This window comes from Coturnix japonica, chromosome 3, assembly GCF_001577835.2.
Source record: "Coturnix japonica isolate 7356 chromosome 3, Coturnix japonica 2.1, whole genome shotgun sequence".
NCBI classification, from domain to species: domain Eukaryota; kingdom Metazoa; phylum Chordata; class Aves; order Galliformes; family Phasianidae; genus Coturnix; species Coturnix japonica.
The window spans coordinates 95,893,835-95,916,054 of NC_029518.1; the positions used below are offsets into that span (position 1 = coordinate 95,893,835).

Consider the following 22,220-nt stretch of genomic DNA (forward strand, 5'->3'; position numbering starts at 1 on the left):
ATCAGTGATAAATCTATTTGCTGCTATACTGGCAGGGAGCTCATGTTCCTTGGGAGAGGTGATGTCGGTCCTAGCTTCAATGAGGAGGACATGGGGAGCTGTGGGCCAGTCCAACCACTGACACCTCACTGCAGGACATGGGGACGTGCTGGTGGCCCTGGCAGCAGCCCCCCATTCCCAACCTTCTCTTCTCTCCATGGCAACAGCAGAGACAAATACCATGGCAACCCCACGGCAACAGTGCAGGCGATGCCACTGGTTCCTACAACCCAGAGGCAAGAGGATGGCGGGGCATCCTGGAACAGTCTTAGAACTGGGTTGGGTTGGAAGGGATCCCAGTGACCATGTAGGACCAACCCCCTGCCATGGGCTGGATGTCCACCAGCTCCTCCACCAGCAGCACAATGGGACACTGTGTCCTACCTGACACCCAGGGAACCCCTTTCCATCAGCAGGTGGTGGGAACCAGCTGTAACCAAAGGCCATCCTCCAAAGTGGATTTGAGGTTGCTCCAAACCCCTGCAGGGTCTCAGCTCAACTGGGCAGGGTGGGCCCATAGTAGCTGTCCCAAGGTGCAAAGAGGAGGTGAGCTGGGCTGGGTGAAGGATGAGAGCCCAGGGTTTGTAGGCATGGGCTGAACGGGGTCAGTGAGCAGAAGTAAAGCCAGTGGTTACTTTGTGGGGGATGGATGGATGAGCATCCCTGGGGGCAATAATGAACCATGGAGATGCGGCACTGATGTATGTGGTCAGTGGGTATGGGGGGGTGGGCATGGTGGGTGATCTATGAGGAGTTTTCCAACATTAATCACAGCCATGCAATCATAGAACTGAGTTGGAAGGGACCTTAAAGGCCACCTGGCTGCAATGAGCCGAGACAGCCACAGCTCCATCAGTGCTCGGAGCCCCATCCAGCCTGACCTTGTCTGTCTGCAGGGACATCCAGCACCTCTCAGGGCAACCACTGCTCATAGCGACAGTCTTTCAAAGCCCATCTCAGTCCTCGGTCCTTGAACTTGCTCTTAAGCACCCGACAGGTACCGGCTCCTCCAGCTGAGGTCGGTCAGCCTGCAGATGGCAGCAACCACCTGCAGCAACCCAGCCGGTGGGGACCGCTGCCACCCACCACCCTATAGCTCGGAGGACACCCCCAGCACCGCTCCTGGGAGTCTCCCTGCTCCTTCGGCATCACTTCTCCCTTCTCCATCCCAAGACCCCCCACCCCACACCGTCCGGACCCTCCAGCCCTCGACCAAAAGTAAGTTGGTGCCTTCTACCCTCCGGCAGCCGCTACTCGAAGCCTTTTCCCGAAGCGCCGCTCGTTCCCTAGTGATGGGAGAGGTGCTATTAATAAATCCCGGCAGCTTTTATCGCTTCTCTCTGTGCCAATGAAGAGGGCGGTTTGGGGAAGGGGGGAGGCGGAGTGGGGTTGGGAATGGGGGGGGGGGAAACCTGTTTCTCTCCGGCGTTTCGTAGCTACGAGCTCGCCCTCGGCGCAGGAGCATGGGATGGCTCAGCAGGCTGTTGAACCAGCTCTCCTGTGAGTCTGGGGATGAAGGTGGGGAGGGAGGATTGGGGTGGATGTAGGGGGGGAGAAGGGTTGTTTGGTTTTTGGTTTGCTGGGTTCATTTTTAATGTGGTTTAAGCCAATTCAGCTCCATGGGGCTGTGATGGTCGGGGCACAGCAGCGGCATCGCAGTGTGTGTCTTAAACTTGAACCTCTTTGGGAGCGCATGGAGAGGGGGAAGGTGCACGTGGAGCTGTGCGGAGTGATGCTCGGAGCTGCTGTCCCTGTTCCTGCTGGTGATGGGGCACCTATTGCCCACCTGCTGCCCCTTTGCTGGGAGATATTGGCCCATGTTGGAGCAGCCCTGTGATATTCAGCATTGGGATTGCTTGGGGTTGGGCTGTCAGTGTGGCTCTGTGTGTATGGGAGTGCCACAGGGGGACAGCGGTGCCCTCAGTGCTCCTGGTCCCTAAGTGGGGGGTTGCCATTCCCTGAAGCCTTCTGTTCCCTTGAGCCCTCCACTTCTTAGGTGTCCTCCAGCACCCGGCTGTGGGGTGCTTGGCTTGGGTCTGGCAGCTGCGTTGTGCCTCAGTGGGGTGGGGGGGTCAGCAGGCAGCACTTCTGTGCCCCACTGTGGGGCTGTGCAGCCAGCTGGGACCCTCCATGCACTGGGTAGGGGACCCCCAAAGGCTTCTGCTTCCAGCTATGGGGGATCCATATAGGAGCAGGGGTAGCATCACCTCTCCCCATGCTAACACCCAGCTTGCCTTCATGTAGGGAAACCACTATGGGGCAGGAGGTGGCTGTGGAGGGGGATTCCCAGTACGAACCCATTTGCCCCATGGCTGCTGCCTGCAGCTGTGCTGTGCCTGCGGTCTGCAGAGCCAAAGGCTGAGGGGAAGGTGCCTGCAGATGGGCTTTGGGGAACTGCCTGTCTGCGGCTTTGCCCTGCTGCTTCCCCCACCGTGCTCAGCTTCCTGCATGGAAACTGGCCCATGTGGCAGTGCCCACCGCCCCCATAGCACCCCACTGCTGGGACTGTGTTGTGGGGAGGGGGGAAGGGAGAGCACCCCACTGCTCCCGCTCCCCTTCTGCTCCTTCAGCCCTCAGTATCCAGCACCCCCAGTGCCGTATTGTGGGGCTGTGTGCTGCTATGTGACCACAGAGAGCCTCAGGTAATGAGGAGCCCCCAATGCACCCCACAAACAGGGCTGTGTACTGAGGGTGGAGGTGCTGCCAGAGCCCTCCCCGCTGCCCCGGACGTTGGCACAGCAGCTCTTGCACCATCCTCATTCCTTCCTCATCCCCTTGCACAGCGCCGGGCTCCATGGGGGCCGCTTGCCAACTCTTCCCAGGTAGGAGAGGCCCCATAATGCTGGGCCCCATGCCCACATTCCCAACCTGCCCCAACCTGTTACGGGGTCAAGGCAGTGAGCAGGTGAGGGGTCCTGCTGCCTTCCTCACCTCCCGCCCTCCTCTTCCTTCCCTGCGTTGTCGTGGCCTCATCCGGAAGCGGGCGGTGGGGAGGAGTGGTTTCAATACCAGTTCCAGCACAGGACACGCTGCTCCAGGTCCAGTGGGGGTGAAGGCAGCGTCAAGGTGAGCAGCGCTGCTCACTTTAGGGAGCACGGTGCAAGAAAAGAAGGGGGAAACATGGAGTTCAGGGCAGGAAGTGGGAGCGGGATGTTGCGTCGGGGTGAGCTGGGCCGCGGCAGGGCGGGAGGTGCTGTGATGTTTGCCCAAGGGTTGGGTGCTGTGTGCCAGCATCGCCGTCATGAGAAGGGGATGGGAGGGCGAGAGGGGCTGATGGAACACTGGGTGCCTGTGGGCTGCTCTGGGTGCTGCTTGGTGGAGTTTCTCCATCGCCGTTGGCTTTGGGATGGATCATCCAAGCGGGATGTGTTGCTCCTCCAAAGCTGGCCCCGTGTGGGTGGTGCTGTGGGGAACTGCCTGCATCTCATGGTGGGGATGCTCCTGTTGCTGGGTCCCCAAAGAGTGTCTGAGTGCTGAGCCAGGGCTGGGAGGATGTGTCCAGAGTAGAGGGTGGGATGGAGCACCAGGCATGGGGCTGTGGTGTTATGTGAGGGGTGGGGAAGGCTCAGCCAGGCTGGGTCAGGGGGTGTCCTAAGGCTTCCTAAGCAGGAGTGCTGTGATAGCCATCCTGAGCGGGGCAGGTCACCCTAGGAATGGTCCCATTTCCACCTACTGCACCTACAGCAGATGTGCGTGGCATGGCTGTGTGATTCACAGGACAGTATCCACCCTGGGTGCATGGGGATGGATGCATGGGACAATGCAGGAGCACCCGTATGTGATGCACAGCACAGAGGTGTCCATCCAGGAGCACCCAAGTGGGATGGGGGCTGCAGGCCTCCCAGTCTGCAAAGGACAGGGCAGGATGCACAAGCCCGTGGTGTTGTTGGTGCATGCGTGGGGTGCAGTGCTGCTGTCCCCAGGCTCCACATCTCCATCCCTTTGTGCTCAGCTGTTTTTCAATGCTCTGTGCTCAGGCTCGTGCAGGCTGTGGGGGCTGGGGAAGCGCCATCTGAATCACGTTGCTTTTTCCCTGGCACACTTATTACTCACAAGGAATAGACGTGAACCTTCCGTGGGAAGCGTTGCTACGTTCCGTTCTGCAGCAGCGTGCCAAGCTCAGGTCCCCTTCTCTAAGGAACAGTGGGGGGCTCAGCCCCAAACCCACAGGGATATGTTTCCCTGTGGGCAAAAATTGGGGTTTTTTTGTTCATATAGGGGCAGCACAGCGTGGGAGGGAACGGCCACAGTGCTCTGTTTGGGGAAGAGGCTGCGAAGGGGGAAGAGGAACACGGTGATGGTGATGCGCTCATAGCGCAGCTCCCGTGAGCCACTGGGAAACCTCCCCGTCCCCATTGAAGCTTCAGTCAGCGGCCACAGCTGGGAGCTGAACAGCAATGGGCCCCTGCACCGCTTCCTGAGCATCCACACAGCGCTGAGCACCTGCAGTGCGCAACCGCCACAGTGTGCAACCACCACAATGCAGATCTGAGACAATGCACGTCGAGCACAATGCACGACCAATGCAATGTGCATCTAACGACCACAGTGTGCAACCACCACCGTCTACAACCACCATGCAGACATGGCCACGTTGCGTCCAGCCCAGATTACACAAAGGGCAAAGCAAGATGTGATCCTACAAACATTGCACAAACATTTAGTGGTGCATTGTGGCCATTGAGAAGGAGAAATGGCTTTGGAAAGGGGAGAAGGGAAGGGAAGGGAAGGGAAGGGAAGGGAAGGGAAGGNGAAGGGAAGGGAAGGGAAGGGAAGGGAAGGGAAGGGAAGGGAAGGGAAGGGAAGGGAAGGGCCCCCTGTTCCCCCATTCCCTGCCCACTCCAAGGATGAAGGAGCAGCATCGTGTTCCTGCAGGTTGCCTGGCGACGGGGATGCCTAGCGACCGGTACCAGCCGTGCCAGCCAACCATGCTTCATAGCCCTTCATTTCCTTCTGGCACAGAAAGGTTACCGGGAAATACGCCCACCCTGTTCCTGGGGAGCTGCTCCCCTCCCCAAGCTTTTGGTGCTGCTCGGGGTTATTTTTAGGCTGGAGGAGCTGCGGGAGCAGTGCTGGATAGGGAAGGCTGTGGCTGAACCCTGCTGCTGCCCTGATGCTGTTCTCAGCCCCGTCCCCTCTCATCCCCATGGATGCCCACACCCCCACAGCCCCATTCTAGGAGCTGCTGGTGTGCTCAACCCTTGTATTCTGTGCTGTTGTGTCTTGGTTTGCTTGGGGAAATCCAAGAAATAGCCCAGCTGTAGCTGCGTTATTACTTGGCCAAGTGGTAATTGCATTGTTAATTGTGAGGATGAGTGAGAGCACTGGGATTCAGAGCAGGGTTAGGGCACACTTATGGGGCCCTGGGAGTGTGGTCCTGCAGGTCCCATAGACTGGAAACATTCAGCAGGGAAAATGATTGATTTTGCCTCATTTCACTCAAAGATTAGATGGAAAACTGCAGGTTCCACGTGATCACTGCTGATGGTGGAGGCTTTTAGGGGGGACTCTTGCAATGGGGTCAGGCTGGAGACCCCCGTAGGGGGAGACCTGGCAGCAGCTTACATTTTGCCTCCAGACCCACGTTGTCCCCTCCTCATTGCCTTGCACTGAGGGGCGGGGGGAGCCTTGTAGGGAGCCCAGATGGCCCTGCCTTGTCCCCTTGCTGGGACAGAAGCACAGCACAGACCAGAACACGCAGATCTTTCCCCCATGCCTGAGTCACCTCTTCAGCGAGCTCCGGCCGTGGGCGTGATGGCAGCGCAGCGTCTCAGTTCTGGTTCCTCAGCAGCGCCGCTTGTGTCGCCGTACCCAGCTGCTTAGTGCAGATCTGGGGCTGGGGGGAGGGGGCTTCCTGAGCCACCCCTGCAGCCAGAAACGCCCGTAGCAGCGTTTTCCCACTTGGCAGATGGGATTGTATCTCTGAAAATGGGGATGGATCTCTGAAAATGGGGCGCATCTCTGAAAATCGGGGTGTCTCTCTGAAAATGGGGGCACATTTCTGAAATTGGGGTACGTATCTGGCTGGAAATGGGAGTGATTCTCTGAAAATGGGAGTACACCTCTGAAAATAGGAGTAAATCTCTGAAAATGGGGCGCATCTCTGAAAATTCACTTCTGAAACTGGGAGTACACCTCTGAAAATAGGAATAAATCTCTGAAAATGGGGCGCATCTCTGAAAATTCACTTCTGAAAATGGGGTACGTGTCTGAAAATGGGGGTTCACCTCTGAAAATAGGAGCGTGTCTCTGAAAATAGGGGTGCACCTCTGAAAATGGGGGTTCATTTCTGAATATGAAGGACATGTCTGAAAGTGGGGGTGTATCTCTGAAAATGGAGGTGCGGCTCTGAAAATAGGAGTGCGTGCTGGTGGGATGCTTAATCCTTCCATAGGAGACACAATAAAGGGAGTTGTAGTAAGCAAAGCATCAAATGGGTGGTAATGTATTAGGAGCTCTCCTTGATGCTGAGGATGTCCAATGGACGATTGTTGTTGGAGCTGGCTGAGTTTTTGGTATTTTGGACCAGCATTTTGGGGGTCTACAAGGTGGTTTTGGGATCTAATGGTTTTGGGGTCTGCAAGCAGAGAGGGCAGCCCTCCAACCCCCCTGGGGCAGCCTGTCCCACTGTTGCAGCATGTGTCACTTCCTTTGCTTTGCGAAACACGTTCTTCCCCTGATGGGGCCTGTCACGTGGGGCCCAAACCCAGCCCCCCAAACCCATCCAGTGGGCACCCAGCACCAACACTGACTGCTGAAGATACTGCCAGGGCTCTCCTTCTCCTTACTGCCCTATTACAGGGCTGGGATGGATGCAGACCCCCAGATTTGGGGGTTGGATGCATGAAGAGGGGTTGATAGGTGGTGACATCCTGCTCCCTGCTGGGGATGGGGCTGAAGTGATGGATGGGAGCTGGGCAGATATGGGGAGCAGGCAGCTGAGATAAGGCAGGCGTGCCCTGGAGCGTTCCTTGGTGTCCAGATTCCTCTGCCCCAGGGCTGGCAGAAAGCAGGAGAAACTGAGGCACGCAGCCTGTGCTGTGGGGTCCACATAGGGTGGTGCAGCCCCTGCTATAGGGTGCAGCCTCCAGGTGTGGGTGCTGCAGTGCAGTGCTATAGGTGCCACTGCTTCAACCCCTGCAGGAGCCTCTCTCTGCTCCCCCGGAACCATAACAATCCACCATGAGTCATTGAAATACCTGCAGCCATGGGGCAGGGCTGGGGCGAGGAAGGCGGCTGTAGGGTCCCTATGTCTGTCCCACACCATGGCATGGAAACGAGACCCTGCTGAAAGGACAAGGTAAATAGTGGGGGAGGTCCTAGTTATCCCTGTGCTTGGGGAGGAGGGGGGCTTGCAGCCCCACAGCTGGCACTTAGGGGGTGGAAATGCAGCGGGTTGGGGGCGATGTGGTGAGTGGGGGGGGGGTTCCGGAGGTGGGGGTGAGCCGTGCCTCAGTTTCCCCACCTACACCGTGGGCACATGCGTGAGCCGCCTGTTGGGTGCTATGCAAACGCCTCTGCACACAGCAGGAAGCAGCAGCAGCTCCGTCAGCTCGGGGTGGGGACAAGGGACGGCCACCTCGCCGTAAGTGCCTCTCGCCCCCTCCTACCCCTACCCTGGGTGCCCCATAGGGAGCAGTGGGGAACAGACCTTCACCTTTCGCAATGGTGTCGGGGTTGGGAGGCGAGATGAGGACGGGCAAACTCGTCACACCGAGCTGGTGTCCGGGGGGGTGGGGTCCAAACCATCCCCCCAATGCGTGAGGATGGGTCACTCCATGATGTGACCGAGATTTGGGGTAGGGTTGGAGGGAGAAGGGCCGAGCATGAAACTATTTTGTGTCTCAAGAGTGCGTGGGAGCACCCAGAGGGACTTCCTGGTATGGGGCAGAGCGTAGTGGGGTGTCCCAGCCTTGAGGGGATGGGAAGGGGCTATGGGGGCACAGGGCTTGATGGTGGAAGTGATGATGCTGTGAGATCAAATTGAGTGAGGGGAGAAGCCGAGGTTGGGAGGAGAGGCGATGCTTTTGTGAGCTGAGCTTTGGTGGCTAACCCCAAAAGGAAAGCTGAGGGTGGCTAATTCTGCTTAACGTGACGGCTGCTTTCAGCACGGTGGGCAGGAAGCCACCAGCCAGCACCACAAGACCCTCCTCATGCAGTGAGAAATAACCCGGTGTGAATGCTTGTTGTACTGTGGCACCGCCAGAGCAAAGCCAGACCCTGGGAAATGCTGCCTGTCTCCTGCTTGCATCCCTTGGGGCACCATGGGATGGTTGTCACCTTGTCCAGAGGGTGTCACAACCCCACGGTGCCATGGGGAGAGCACAGACCCTGCAGGTCCCCATGTCACCCATCTGCCTCCAGGTCCCGTTGTCACCTACCTGTTTTCCTCCAGGTCCCCATGTCACCCGCTTGCTTGCAGGTCCCCATAAGACCTGCTGCAGGGCAGACCCCAAGCACCATCCCTGTCCTCTCTATGCCTTCCCAGCTCTTCTCACCCCCTTCACATGCCAAGGACTCCCTCCCTGAGGCCATTCCCTGCAGCAGACCTGGGCTGACCCGTGGGCCACCCTTACTCCTGTTTTCAAACAGTTCTGATCCTGTTTAATGAGTAACTGGAGAGCTGAGCTCAGAGAGGGAGAGGCCCCCAGGCTGAGCTTCCATGTTGGCTGCTTCACAGCTAAGTGCCTCTTGGCTGCTGGTGAGATGTGTGCACTGAGTGTGCCTGGCCTCAGCCTAACTGCATGCAAAGGGATGGGCCAAGCTGTGCCTTTACCCTTGTGTCCAGCTCACAGCCCAGAAATCCCTACAAAATAAAGGAGGAAAACAGGCTTGTGCTTGGGATCTGTCAGATCAGCGCAGGCTAAGTGTGGTTTCCAGTTGTTCTCAGCAAAATGAATAAGCCAAACCACTTCTGTTCCGGCCCAAAGGGACGTTTCTGAGCAGGCTTTTAAGCTATGTGCCCTCTAAAAATAAAAGAGCAGATCAATATAAATAACTATCGCCCTTCCGGGCGCGGATGAGTCCGAGCTGCTTGCCCTGTTTTGCTCTGATCTCTGCACTGTCCCACACTGCAGAGCACACATAGACATGCCTTGGATATTGGGGGTGAGTGAAGGGCTGGATGTGGGATGCTGGAGCAGGAGGGATTCATTATTCCAGTTAATAGAGATGGGGATGTATGGGCACACTGCTCCGGAGGTGATGGGGATTAATAGGTGTTGTTTGTGAGGGGATGGGGTTGCAGAGGTGTTGCTCTGGAGGTGATGGGGATATATGGGTTCATTGCTTTTTGGGTTCTGGGGACATAGGGCATAGCTCCAGATGGGATGGGGACACAGAGCTGTTGCTTCAGAGGTAGAGAGACAGAGATGTCACTCTGGAAGTGACATGGACACGTTGCTCCAGAGGGGCCCTCTGTTGCACTCCTTTGTCTCCATCATCTCCTCCATCATACCCCTCCTTTTCTCCCCACCCTCCCTATTTGTCCCCACCTGGCTGACGCAGCTCTTGTCTCCCCGCAGGGAAGGGATGCTCAGCCCCTAGCACCCCCCCGGCCATGAGCATGTCAGCCCTCCCTGAGCCTCTGAGTCGCCCAAGGAGCAGCTCCTTCCGCAGCCTGGCTGGGACGCTGGAGGCCAACCTGGGCATGGGGACCCTGGAGGTGGACAGGGAGGAGATGCGCATCCTCAAGGTGTGCTTCTACAGCAACAGCTTCAACATGGGCAAGAACTTCAAGCTGGTCAAGTGCCCCGTGACGACGGAGATCCGGGTATGTAGGCATGGGGCACATGGAGATGGGGGGCATGGTGGGGATCTTTTTGTCTATCTGGTGGCAGAGGTAGCACCCATAGTACCATGGCTCCAAAACCTGTAGGGCAAGGAGATGATCTTGATGCAACCAACAGCCCAGTTGACCCTTTATGGCCAGCAAAGAGCAGTTCCCATGCCGTGGAGTAGAAATAGAATCAATGAACTTGGAAGACCTTTAGGATCAGCAAGTCCAACTGTCAACCCATCACCACCATGCACACTCATAGAATCAGTGGGGTGGGTTGGAAAAAGACATTCAAGATCACCAGGTCCAACCATTGACCCACTCCCATCATGCCCACACCACATCCCTAAAGAGAATCATAGAATGACTGAGGCTGGAAAAGACCTCTAAGATCATCAAGTCCAACTGTTGACCTATCCCCACTAAACCATGACCCTGAATAGTATCATAGAATGACTAAGGCTGGAAAAGACCTCCAAGATCATCAAGTCCAACTGTAGCCCCACCATCACCACAGCCTCTAAACCATGTCCTGGGATGGTTGGAGGGCTGGGATGGTGTTGTAGCTCACTGGGAGGCTTGGATCCCAAAGACCCGGTGGAGAAGGGGTTGGAGATGTCTCAGTGTCTCCCCACAGACGTGGTGTGGTGTCTCCATGTCTAGGGCCACATCCATGGGGAGATGCTGAGACCTCCCCAGCCCCTTCTCCAGGGATGGACTCCACCACCTCCCTAGGCAGCCTATCCTGGTGCATCACTACCCTTTTGGAGAAGAATATTTTCCTAATACCACACCTGAACTTCCCTTGGTGCAAGTTGAGGCCATCACCTCTTGTCCTAAAGTGTCCCTACTGTCCCCACACCCTCCTGGGGATGCTCAGTGCTCCGCCATGCTGCAGCTGATGCTATGCATCCAAGGGTAGCTCTGCTGAGGTGCAAGGGTGGAAATGACCTGGTCAGGCTTTTACCCCTCACTGCAACACACCAGAGAGCTCAGGCGAGTTGCATGCAGGCTGCGGGTTGGTGCAGAGCGGGCTGAAGGCATCTCAGGTAGAGGCTGCAGAGACTGTGGTCTTGCAAAGGGGCTGTGGGTTTGTAGCATTTCCTCCTCATTTTTGAGACCTGTTGGCTCATGCAGAATGTGAAGGCTTGGGATCGTGTCCCTTTCTCAGCTGCAGTTTGTACTTGGAAGGGTGTGTATGGGTGTACACGGTGCTTTGTAAGGGTGAACCCACAGCAACCGAGGGGACAGCTCTTAGCATCTGCAGGGCTCTGAGCCCTGCTCACCTCATCCCTGTCCCCAGGAGGTGATCAGATCCATCCTGGTGAGCGGCCGCATTGGACCCGACATCCAGCTGGCCGAATGCTACGGGCTGCGCCTGAAGCACGTCAAGTCAGATGAGATCCACTGGCTGCACCCCGAGCTGACGGTGGGTGAGGTGCAGGAGAAATACGAGTGCCTGCACCTGGAGGCCGAGTGGAGGTAGGGGACAGGGAACTGGGCACAGGGTGGGGGGTCCCTCTGTGTTCCACCCCCCATAACTCAGCGGGATTGTGCTGTGCCCCCAGGTACGACCTGCAGATCCGCTACCTGCCTGAGGACTACATGGAGCGCTTCTTAGAGGACAGGACCACACTGCTCTACTTCTACCAGCAGGTTCTCCACAGCCCCTTCCCCTTTGCTGGGCTTCACCTCTTTCCCAGCCTATTGTACCCCAAGGAGGGATCCCAAAGCGCATGCACACCCCTGTGAGCATCCTCACCCGCAATCCCTGAGCTCTGTTTCTCCCCATTAGCTCCGCAGCGAGTACATGCAGAACTACGCCAGCAAGGTGAGCGAGGGCATGGCCCTGCAGCTGGGCTGCCTCGAGCTCAGGTACGTGCTGCTGGGTGCTTGGGGAGCAGGAGGGGGCTTCCAGCACCCAGCTCAGGGGGCAGAGCCCTGGGGGGGGGAAGCACACAGAGCAGGGATGCACGAGGATGCACAAACAGCTGTCTGACATCGCTCCCTTCCTGCAGGAGGTTTTACAAAGACATGCCCCAAAATGCACTGGATAAGAAATCCAACTTTGAGTTCCTGGAGTGAGTAGCCCCTGTGCTGGGAGCAGCCCTGCTGCACCGTGTGCCCCTTGCTTTGTTGCTGCAGCCCCTAACGTGTTATCAGTCTGCACGTAGCCCCTTGACATGTGCATGGTCTCTGCTCTGCAGGAAGGAGGTGGGCTTGGACCTGTTCTTCCCCAGCCAGATGCAGGAGAATCTGAAGGTGAGGGTTGTGCACATGGGGATTACCTGCGAGCAGCTCTGGGTGCACGCTGGGTGTGCATGCAGATGCATGTCTATATCTGAGCTGAATGCATGCATATGTGTGTTCCTGCGTGCACCCCATGGCACACACCACATCCTTGCTCTGCCCGCAGCCCAAGCAGTTCCGCAAGATGATCCAGCAGACGTTCCAGCAGTACGCGCTGCTGCGGGAGGAGGAATGCATCCTCAAGTTCCTGCATACACTCTCCACCTTTGCCAACATCGACCAGGAGAGCTATCGCTGCGAGCTCATTGTGAGTGCACGGAAAGGGGGGCAATGGGGGCTTTTGGGGCCTGGGGGCACTGAGAGGGGCTGCTGCAGCACCCCATGCAGTCACAGTGGGTGCGTGCTGCCTCTCCAGGGCATCACAGTGGGTAGGAGAGAGATGGATTTGGGGACCTCCCCCCCCAAAATGCTCATCCTTTTTCTGTCTTACACACAGCAAGGGTGGAACATCACGGTGGACCTGGTCATTGGGCCGAAGGGCATCCGGCAGATGACAAGCAAGGAAGCCAAGGTAGGGGGACACAAAGGGGTGAGGATACCCCCAGGGCAAATGCTGTGGTCTGACAGTACTTTCGCCTGCAGCCCACCTGCCTGGCTGAGTTCAAGCACATCAAATCCATCAAGTGCTCCAGCGTGGAAGAGGGTCGGGCTGTGCTGCAGCTGGGGCTCAGCGGCACCCCCCAGGTGAGGCAGCCCTGGCACTGGAGGGGACATTAGCAGGTTTTTGTAGGTGGGATGTGGATGGACATGGGATGGTGTCTTGTTCCTGCAACGGTCAGCTCCATTCCCACTGGTGGGCTAGGTTAGGGTTACTTAGGGTTAGGGTTAGGCTTAGGGTTAGGGTTAGGGCTCCTTCCTAAAGCCATGGCCATGGTGGTGCTTTGGCCTCAACCAAAGTGCCTGGGGTAGCTCTGCTGGGGGATGGGGTTGAGGATGGAATGCTGGCTGGGATGGTGCTGTGTGATGTGGGGAGGTGGTACCCAAATCATCCCCTGTGCTCCAGTTTTTGGAGGCCGTGAACAGCCTCTTACTGATCCCTATTGCCTGCTCCAGTCCCTGGCCATCAAGACATCATCTCTGGCCGAGGCAGAGAACATGGCTGACCTCATCGATGGCTACTGCCGGCTGCAGGGGGGCCTGGACACATCCCTCATCGTCTTCCCCAGGAGAGGTGGGTCATCTATGGGTCCATACAGGTGCAGGCATCTCCCTGCTGTGAATGTCCCCACCAAACTCCATTGGCAACCCATCCATGCCCCATTCCATGCCTTCCTCCCCCACCCCAAGGGCTGCAGCATCATCCACAACTTCCCAGCCATTAGCCCAACCTGAGACCCTGCACACTTGCTGCTTGCATGCTTGCACCTGGTTCGACTCTAGCCAAGGGGTGGTGGCATTTCCATAGCAAGGAGTGCTATGGAGCAGGCACTCTTGCTCCATAGCTTCCATTGCTAATGCCTTCCCAAACAACATGGGGAGCTGCTGGGGAGCAGAGTCATGGCTGCCCCTTGTCTGCACTGTATGGGGGGACACAGAGGAGTCCATACCCCAGCTGGGGTGCATGGCACAGCTGGGATGTGACTGCCTGCTGTCCTCCCACAGAGAAGGAGAAGAGGAGCAGCCTTCCACGGATCCCCGTCCCGTGAGTATTGCAGGGGGTGCTGGGACCCCTGCCTTGCCCCACTGTGCCCTGCTTGCTGACCCCAACATCCCCCTTCCCGCAGGCACCTGGAGGAGAGGCACTCTGCTGTGTCCGACAGCCTCAGTGTGGGTGAGTTGAGGATTCCCTTCTTCTCCACTGACTGTTAGTGTGGAGCTCTGGGATGGGCACTTTGCCTTTCCCTGACTACATCTCTGCCTTCTGCCTTTGTCTTGCCCCAGACTCTGAGATTTATGCTGAAATCCCTGACGAGACCTCACGCCCGAGATCCGGAGGTGGGTGTCACCCCTTGGGTGCCTTCCTGCCCATCTCCCTCCAGCTACCATCTCCCTATTCTCCCCTTTTTCCTACCCCTCCCAGTTTCCCACCACATCCCCAACAGTGCCTAAAGTTGGTTGGGCCCATTCTGCCCAACTTACCCATCATCCCATCTCTCCGCAACCATCGTCCAGTCTCCTCCCAATATCCAACTCCCCCTTGCTCCCATTATCCTTATTTCTTCTTCCTCCTGCCCATCAAAGTTTCCCACCCCATCCTCACCATTGCCTAAATTTGGGGGGTTGGTTTTGCCCAATTTGCCCATCTTGCCCATCATCTTCTCTCCCTACACCCATTATCCCATCTCCCTATGCCCACCATCTCCCTGTTTTCTCCTTCCTCCTGCCCACCCCCATTTCTTACCCCATCTCCAACAGTACCAAAATGTAGGGGCTAGGTTTTGTTCACCCTGCCCATGATCTCCATTCCCTATGTCTGTCATCTCCCTATGCCATAAATCTCATCTCCCTGTGTCCATCATCTCATCTCCCTATGCCCACCATCTCCCTATGTCTACCCATGTCAGCCCAGCACTACGGGATCTGCCGGGAGGACGTCACACTGGGAAGGATCCTGGGGGAAGGTTTCTTTGGAGAGGTGTATGAGGGCACCTACACCAACCCGGTGGGTGTGCAGTGTTGCCTATTCCCCACCCACCTCCTCTGTGTCGGAGGGGAGTGTGATTGAGCTGCCCCCATCTCTGCTTGCAGAAAGGGGAGAGGGTGAATGTGGCTGTGAAGACGTGCAAGAAGGACTGTAGCCCTGAGAACAAGGACAAGTTCCTGAGCGAGGCGGGTATGTCATTGCAATGCGGAGCAGAGCAGGGTGGAATCTTGTGTGAGGGGAGGTGGGCACCATCTGTACATAAACCCATTGGAGTCCTGTTGTGAACAGCAGGAGCACCCTAGCAGTTCTTGCTGCTCTGGTTGCATGGCACAGAGCTTCCCCTGCACCCTTAGTGGGGTTGGGGCTGCTGGAGGTTCCCATGTGGTAGGGAACCTGAGGCAGGGTCTCCCCGCAGTGCTGATGAAGAAGTTGGACCACCCCCACATTGTGAAGCTCATTGGCATCGCAGAGGAAGAGCCCACCTGGATCATCATGGAGCTGTACCCCTATGGGGAGGTGAGGGGGCTGATATTGCTGGGGGCTGTTTCCCCCACCTTGGTGCTACCTTTCAGCCCTTGAACCCCCACATGTACTCTTGCAGCTGGGCCAATACCTGGAGCAGAACAAGCACTGCCTCGCTGTGCCCACTCTCGTCCTGTATGCACTGCAGATCAGCAAAGCCTTGGCATACCTGGAGGCCATCAACTGTGTGCACAGGTGGGGTGGGAGCAGCAGGGCAGCAGTAGGGGCTGGTAGCACTCCTTGCAGATTTGATTTGCAGCCGGAGGAGCTTGTTTCTCTGGGTGTGATGGTCTAGCCCTCATTCCCACTCAAAGTACTGTCCTTGCAGGGACATTGCAGTGAGGAATATCCTGGTGGCCTCCCCAGAGTGCGTGAAGCTGGGTGACTTTGGGCTCTCCAGGTACATTGAGGATGAGGAGTACTATAAAGGTAAAGCAGTGTGCGATGTGGGCTTGTGTCAGCCCATCTGCAGCCATGAGCATGGCTGCCATCTATCTGTCCCTCCAGCGTCCGTCACCCGCCTCCCCATCAAGTGGATGTCCCCCGAGTCCATCAACTTCCGACGCTTCACAACAGCCAGTGACGTCTGGATGTTTGGTAGGTAGTGGGATGGAGATGGGACAGATCCTGGGCACATCTGGGGCAGCATCATGGTGCACAGGGGCATATCCTGCTCTGTTGCGGCGGTGGTAGCTCAGCCTTGGGGGAAACCTTTTGGAGCAGAACCTTTGTGGTTCCAACTCCTGAATTTGGGATGCTCAACCGTCATTGGGAGCATCCTGCATTCAAGATGTCAACTGCCAGTGGGGGCATCCCACATCCAAGATGCTCAACCGTCACTGGGGGTATCCCAAACTTGAGATGTTAAACCATCATTGGAAGCAACCCGCATTCAAAGTACTCAACCACCACTGGGGGCATCCTGCATTCAAGATGCTCAGCCATCATTGAGGGCATACTGAATTTGAGATGCTCAGGGCTCTGGGTTAAACACTACTCCCTAAAAACATCCAGAGTCTGGCTCTGTCACCACATCCCCAAAACCCTGGGCAAGGGGATGGTCCCTAGAGTGGTAACTCTGGCATCTTCTGTGATTTATCCCCTGTGCTTTGCAGCTGTGTGCATGTGGGAGATCCTGAGCTATGGCCGGCAGCCCTTCTTCTGGCTGGAGAACAAGGATGTGATTGGGGTGTTGGAGAGGGGTGACCGCCTGCCCAAGCCCGACCTCTGCCCACCCATCCTCTACACCCTGATGACGCGCTGCTGGGACTACGACCCCAGTGAGAGGCCCAAGTTCAAGGACCTGGTTTGCAGCTTGAGGTAATGGGAGAGATTTCGGGGCACCTTCCTCCTCTACCCATCCATCCCATTCATCTCATGGCACTGAGGTCCCCTCCCTCTCCCCCTGCAGCGACATTTACCTTATGGAGAAGGAGCTGGCCAAGGAGCAAGAGCGAAACAACCGCCATCGGCCTCCCAAAATCATGGAGCCACCAACCCTGCAGGAGCCACCCCCCAAGGTGGGACATGGACAGGATGCTGCAGGGCAAAATGGGATGTATCCTTACTTGCAGCCCCCTCACCTTTCTTCCTCTGCTCCCACAGCCCAGCAGACCGAGGTACAAACCTCCACCCCAGAGCAACCTCCTGGCGCCCAAGCTGCAGTTCCAGGTAAGGCTGTGTGCCCCGAGCAACCCATGGGAGACACTAGGGCAAGTGTAGCCCCAGGAAGCTGAACCCAGAGCTCCAGCCCTCAGAGCTGGTGACTTTTGGGACTCAGCCACTAAGTGCCAGCAGGACAGTGTGCTGCTTGTCTGCCTCAGAGCTCCGAGAACAGCTTTTGTCCCAGGGTAGGACAGTTGCAGAGCTCCCTCATCCCGCTGGCAATGCTCTTCCCATCCTGTTAGCAGTGCTCTCACAGTCCCATGTACATGCACAGCTGCAAGGAGAGGAGGTCTGCTGTGCTCCAGTGCTGCCTGCAGCTGAGTTTGGCTGCAGTGCAGAAGTGCAGATCACCATGAGTTCATACCATTCCTTGGAGCATCCCTGCACTCTTGGATGCTTTTTGGAGCCAGACAAGGGTTTGAGTAGGAGCATAGTTTTGGGAGCAAGCCTTGTGGCGAAGAAGGTCCTATGCTGCTCCTCTGTGATGTCCTGCTGTGAAAGCTGCTGTCCCACACTCTTTGCTCTGTCCATGTGTCTGTCTGTCCGCCTGCTCCCATGGCTGTGTTCCGTGCCCGCCTTGCCACAGGTGCCCGAGGGTCTGTGTGCCAGCTCACCCACCCTCACCAGCCCCGCTGAGTACCAGTCTCCAGCCAACTCCCTGCACACCCCTCCGCTCCACCGCCACCAGGTCTTCAAGCGCCACAGCATGCGGGTAAGAGAAGGAGCCGAGGACGTCATGAGGACCACGCCGAGGAAGGGGCTTGGTGGGGGGATGCTCTGTGCTTGGCAATGCTGCCTGTGCTGCTTCCAGCTGTGTGCTCGATCCTGCGTTGCACTGCTTGAGGCTGGAAGGGCTGCTGTGATGTTTGCATGCATGCACACCAAAGTGGAGGCGTGGTGGTGGAGGAGATGCTGACATGGATCAAATCAAGCTGGGGTGCTCTGGGGTTGGGTGGCTGCAGCGTTATCTCCTGGTGTTTGGTTCCTGAGCACCACTGCATGGCCCCAAAATCAGGGGCAGGCGTTGCCTTGCATCTGGCAATGCTCTGCTGGATGGTTTGGCACAATCCCAGCACCGTGAGCTCCTGCACTGTGGGCACAATGCACTGCCCCAGTGCTGAGCTGCATGCCCACAGGCCTGGTGCATGGCTTTGCATGTGCAGAGCTGTGTCAAAACCACATGGGGAGGCTCCTGGTGCTGAGCATCCCCCTATCCCTGCCTGCTCCATGCATCAGGAGGAAGACTTCCTTCGTCCCAGCAGCAGGGAGGAGGCACAGAAGCTGTGGGAGATGGAGAGGCTGAAGATGCGACAGGTGCTGGATAAGCAGCAGAAGCAGATGGTGGAGGACTACCAGTGGCTGCGACAGGAGGAGAAATCCCTGGTGGGTGACATTGAGCTGAGGACTGACTTTGAGCTGGGTGCTCCCAGCTCTCACATTGCCACCAAGCACCAAGCTGCAGCTTGCTTCATACAGTATAACCACAATTGCAGCACGCCGCAGGTCTCACAGCAGGCTCGCTGCTCCAGCTGTTTGTGCACAGCTGGAGATGTCAGGGCAGCCCCCATCACCAACCCACTCACACCTCTCTGTGTTCCGCACCTCACCGAGCTGCGATGGGAAGCGAACACTTTGACAACTGAGCAACATTTTAAATGCAATTGCGTCTTCGTGAGCTTTTATAATGCTTTTTAAAGCCGGCGTCAAGGTAGCTAATGTGTGACTAATGCACCAGCAGCAGTGAGATGGAAGATCTTTTATTAGCGCGACTGACGCAGCCATGGAGCAATGCCCGGCTCTGGTGCTGCAGCAGCATTTTGGGGAGTAGCAGCACTTTGAGGGGCAGCAGCTCTGGGTCCTGGTGACCTATGGAAGGAATGAGGACAGGGACAGGGCCATGAGGGGCTGTTGGGTTGCAGAGATGGGCCATGCTTCTGGGGTGTATATTTGGGGTCTCCTGGAGGCAGGAAAACCATGAAGGTCTCCAGAGGTCAAAGATGGGTTTTCCTGGATGATGTTGGGCAAAGTGAAGGAGGGAATGCTTCTTTTCTTGTTGGGAATTGGGGTGAAAGAATCAGGATTTGGGAAAGTTTTGCCATGGTGGGAGTAGAGGGGAGGGAACAGTTATCTGGAGGTCCCCATCTTTCCTTTTCCCTCCCTTTTCCCTTATCTTTCCCTTTTCCCATCGCCTCTCACAAACCTTCTCCCCTTTTGCAGGACCCAACGGTGTTCATGAACAACAACACAGCTCTGGTGAGTGCTGCCAGCCCCAGGAAACCCTATTGAGTGCATTCATCTGCAGAGGGGCTCTCCTCCTGGGGGTGGGCAGGAGATTATGTTCAGCTTGCGATGGTCCCTGCTGCCCTTCTTCCAGCCCTGCTCTTGGAAGCACTTAAGGATTGCTGGGGTCAAACCACTTTCAGTGGTCATGCTGGGAAAGCCTTGTACCCCCATTGCAGAAAACTTGTCCAAAACTCTTAATGGGGTACAATGCTTGTGGTCTAGACCTGCCCCCTGAAACCCCCTGGAATGGGGATACCTCCACCCTGAGGCAATGCCTCCTCTACTCTTGCTCCTCTGAACAGGATTTCCCACCTCTCATTTGCTGCTGTTTCTTCCCCTACAGCTGCTCCCGGAGAAGGAGACGGATTACAGTGAGTGTCCCTGCTGCCTTTTGCACCAGTTCTATTCCAGCAATCCCAGATCATCACCAGGAGCAGCTCCGCCTGCCCCAAGGGCTCTCTGCCTGTACCACATGTGGGGGGGCTGAGCTGCAGGCATCCCCTTTTCCTTGCCCTGATGGTGGAGGGGAGGTGGCATACAGCTGTGTCAAGCTGGGGTGTCCTGAGTGGTGTGGGGCATGAGGGACATGCACACACATCCAGGGAGCATCCAGAGTAACTCTCCTTCCTTTCCCTTACTGATGGTGTAGCAGAGTTCACGGCACCCCCACAGAAGCCTCCAAGACTTGGGGCACAGGTAAGACCTCCTCAGACAGCCACTATGGTCCAAGTCTTCCTCCACAACCATTTACTTCTGTTTGTTTGCAAGACAGGATTTCTTGGACCAAATAAGCAGTGGCCAAGTCATGGGTGGGATGTGGATGGATCTGGGGTGCAGAGACTGGCCAGGGTTCCCCACTGATGTAGGTTTATTCCCTCCTTGCTCCCTTGCTGTCCTGAGCCCACTGTGCTCCTGTTCTCCTCCAGTCCATCCAACCAGCCCCTACTGCCAACCTGGACCGCACAGATGACACAGTGTACAGCAATGTCATGGACCTGGTGAAGGCTGTCCTGCAGCTGAAGAATGAGATCAGCCTCCTGCCCCCAGAGGGGTACATCCTCGTGGTGAAGGTAGGGGAAGCAAAGGGGTAGTGCCAGGCCTCCTGTGGGGGAACATGGAGGGAGTTGTGAATCAGTCTGCTGAGCTGCTCCCACCAAGAATCCTTTTTGGAAAGACTTACATGTATAGGAGGGAGCATTAGCATCACACCTTGGGTCCTTGGGTCAATGGTGGGAGCAATTCTAGGATGTCTTGCTCCTCCAGAGGATCCTAGGCTCAGTGACGGGAGGATTTCCAACATGCCCTGCTCCTTTCCTCTGCCCTTGTGTCAATAGCAGGAGGAATTCCAACATGCCCTGCTTCTCCATTGAGTCTTTGGGTCAGTGGTAGGAGCAATTCCAGCATGCTGTGCTCCTCCATTGGGTTCTTGGGTCAAGAGTGGGAGTGCTTCCAACATGACTGGCTCCTCCTTTGGGTCCTTGGGTCGACGCAGAGCATTTCCAATATATCCTGATCCTCTGTTGCATCCTTGGGTCAGTGATGGGAGCACTACCAATATATCCTGCTCCTTTTTGGGGTCAGTGGGAGAGCATTTCCAACATACCCCACTCTCCTCTCCTGTTGAGTCTTTGGACCAACAGAGAGTATTTCCAACACGTCCTTGTGTCCGTGTGTCAATTCCAGTATGCCCTGTTCCTCCATTGGTTCCAAGGGGAGCATTTCCCCCCATTCTTCTCTCCCCACTGGGATCCTTAAATCAGCATCAGGGGCTATGCACCGCTGTCCTGTGCTTGGAGCCATTCTAACCCTACCACTTACCCCATAGAACGTGGGCCTGTCCCTCCGCAAGCTGATCGGCAGCGTGGATGAGATCCTCCCCATCCTGCCCGCCACTTCCCGCACCGAGGTAGGGCTGCAGCTTCTCCCATGGGGCTGGGGATGATGGAAGGGGCTTGGGGACATCCCCACATATAACCTATGCATGTCATGGCCAGATTGAAGGGACCCAGAAGTTGCTCAACAAGGACTTGGCTGAGCTCATCAACAAGATGCGCCTGGCACAGCAGAACGCCGTCACCTCGCTGAGCGAGGAGTGCAAGAAGCAGATGCTGACGGCCTCCCACACCCTGGCTGTGGATGCCAAGAACCTGCTGGATGCTGTGGACCAAGCCAAGGTCCAGGCCAACCTGGTGAAGCTGTGCTTGGAGTGAGGGAACGTGAAGGGGTAGGGAAGGTGAAGAGGAGGAGAGGAAACACCACATGGGTTGGTGGCGATGGGAGGAGAGCGGTGTGGACGAGCTGGCTTCTGTGTGTCTCCTGTGGCCTCGCCACCCTGTCCTCCATGTCCCCCTCCTCCTGCTGCTTGTGTCTTTAGCATCATCTCGTCAGTCTTCTGAAGAAAGGAGGTGCCTGGTAACGCATCCCTCCAAAGGACTGGGGGTGGCCTGGCTGTCCCCAGGAGTGGATGAAGGTCCCTTTGGCTCGGTGGCCACCAGTGGGGCTGTGTGTCCATTCAGTCCATTCAATGGGGCTGTCCAGTGGGTCCATACATCTATCCAGTGGGTCCCCATGTCCGTCCCATGGCCCATCCCAGGGGCAACACATCCAACTGGGGACCCGCATCCTGCTGCCCTGCGCCGAGAGCTGGAGACACAGTGATCAGGGGAGCTGGCTTCCCAGGAGGGGCTCGCTGGAGGGACTGTTTGCATTTCCTTGTACATTATATAGAAGAGTTTATTTAATGATGGACGTGCGTCAGGTCAGTTCTCGCATCCAGCCTTAGCCTGGGGAGCATGGGAGGGATGGGTCCCTGTACCCGCAGCCATCAGTGCCACAAACCAGCCGGGAGAATGGGGCCTCTTCCAGCTGAGTTTGCTCCAACCTGCTCTATGTAAACGACAGCAACAACAAAATCTTTGGTTTGTGCTTGAATTGGAAATCGTACGATTCGGGCTTTTCCCCAGCATCTTCCCACAACGCTGCTCGCGCTGGCTGAGATAAACCATGCACCAAGTCCTGCTGTGCCTTTGCTTGCTGATG

At 56.8% G+C, this 22,220-nt stretch overlaps 1 protein-coding gene across 9 annotated transcripts; it reads left to right on the top strand.

The window, feature by feature from the left end:
- The first annotated feature begins 1,058 nt into the window (after positions 1 to 1,058).
- Positions 1,059 to 22,194, top strand: PTK2B (protein tyrosine kinase 2 beta). Of its 9 annotated transcripts, none has more exons than XM_015859767.2 (31): positions 1,059 to 1,257; positions 9,564 to 9,811; positions 11,121 to 11,299; positions 11,386 to 11,473; positions 11,613 to 11,692; positions 11,836 to 11,898; positions 12,025 to 12,079; positions 12,234 to 12,374; positions 12,564 to 12,638; positions 12,710 to 12,811; positions 13,181 to 13,298; positions 13,730 to 13,769; positions 13,852 to 13,898; positions 14,009 to 14,062; positions 14,632 to 14,729; positions 14,816 to 14,900; positions 15,127 to 15,227; positions 15,313 to 15,428; positions 15,562 to 15,662; positions 15,741 to 15,830; positions 16,349 to 16,553; positions 16,645 to 16,753; positions 16,839 to 16,904; positions 17,485 to 17,610; positions 18,135 to 18,281; positions 19,116 to 19,151; positions 19,525 to 19,552; positions 19,822 to 19,877; positions 20,108 to 20,251; positions 21,007 to 21,087; positions 21,176 to 22,194. In XM_015859767.2, exons 1-31 carry the CDS (start codon positions 1,074 to 1,076, stop codon positions 21,389 to 21,391), a joined length of 3,279 nt encoding a protein of 1,092 aa, XP_015715253.1. In that variant the 5' UTR covers positions 1,059 to 1,073; the 3' UTR covers positions 21,392 to 22,194. The 9 variants fall into 9 exon arrangements, with proteins under 9 accessions (XP_015715253.1, XP_015715254.1, XP_015715255.1 ...); XM_015859768.2 differs by having other exon boundaries at positions 19,831 to 19,877; XM_015859769.2 differs by having other exon boundaries at positions 19,834 to 19,877.
- Positions 22,195 to 22,220: the final 26 nt, after the last annotated feature.

Excerpts from the sequence above, each read along its gene's own strand:
- PTK2B (XM_015859767.2), top strand. The coding sequence starts at position 1,074 with ATGGCAGCAACCACCTGCAGCAACCCAGCCGGTGGGGACCGCTGCCAC. Across the intron at positions 11,693-11,835 it reads CTGGGCTGCCTCGAGCTCAG|GAGGTTTTACAAAGACATGC; the intron begins GTACGTGCTGCT and ends CCCTTCCTGCAG. Across the intron at positions 19,553-19,821 it reads GGAGAAGGAGACGGATTACA|ATGGTGTAGCAGAGTTCACG; the intron begins GTGAGTGTCCCT and ends TTTCCCTTACTG.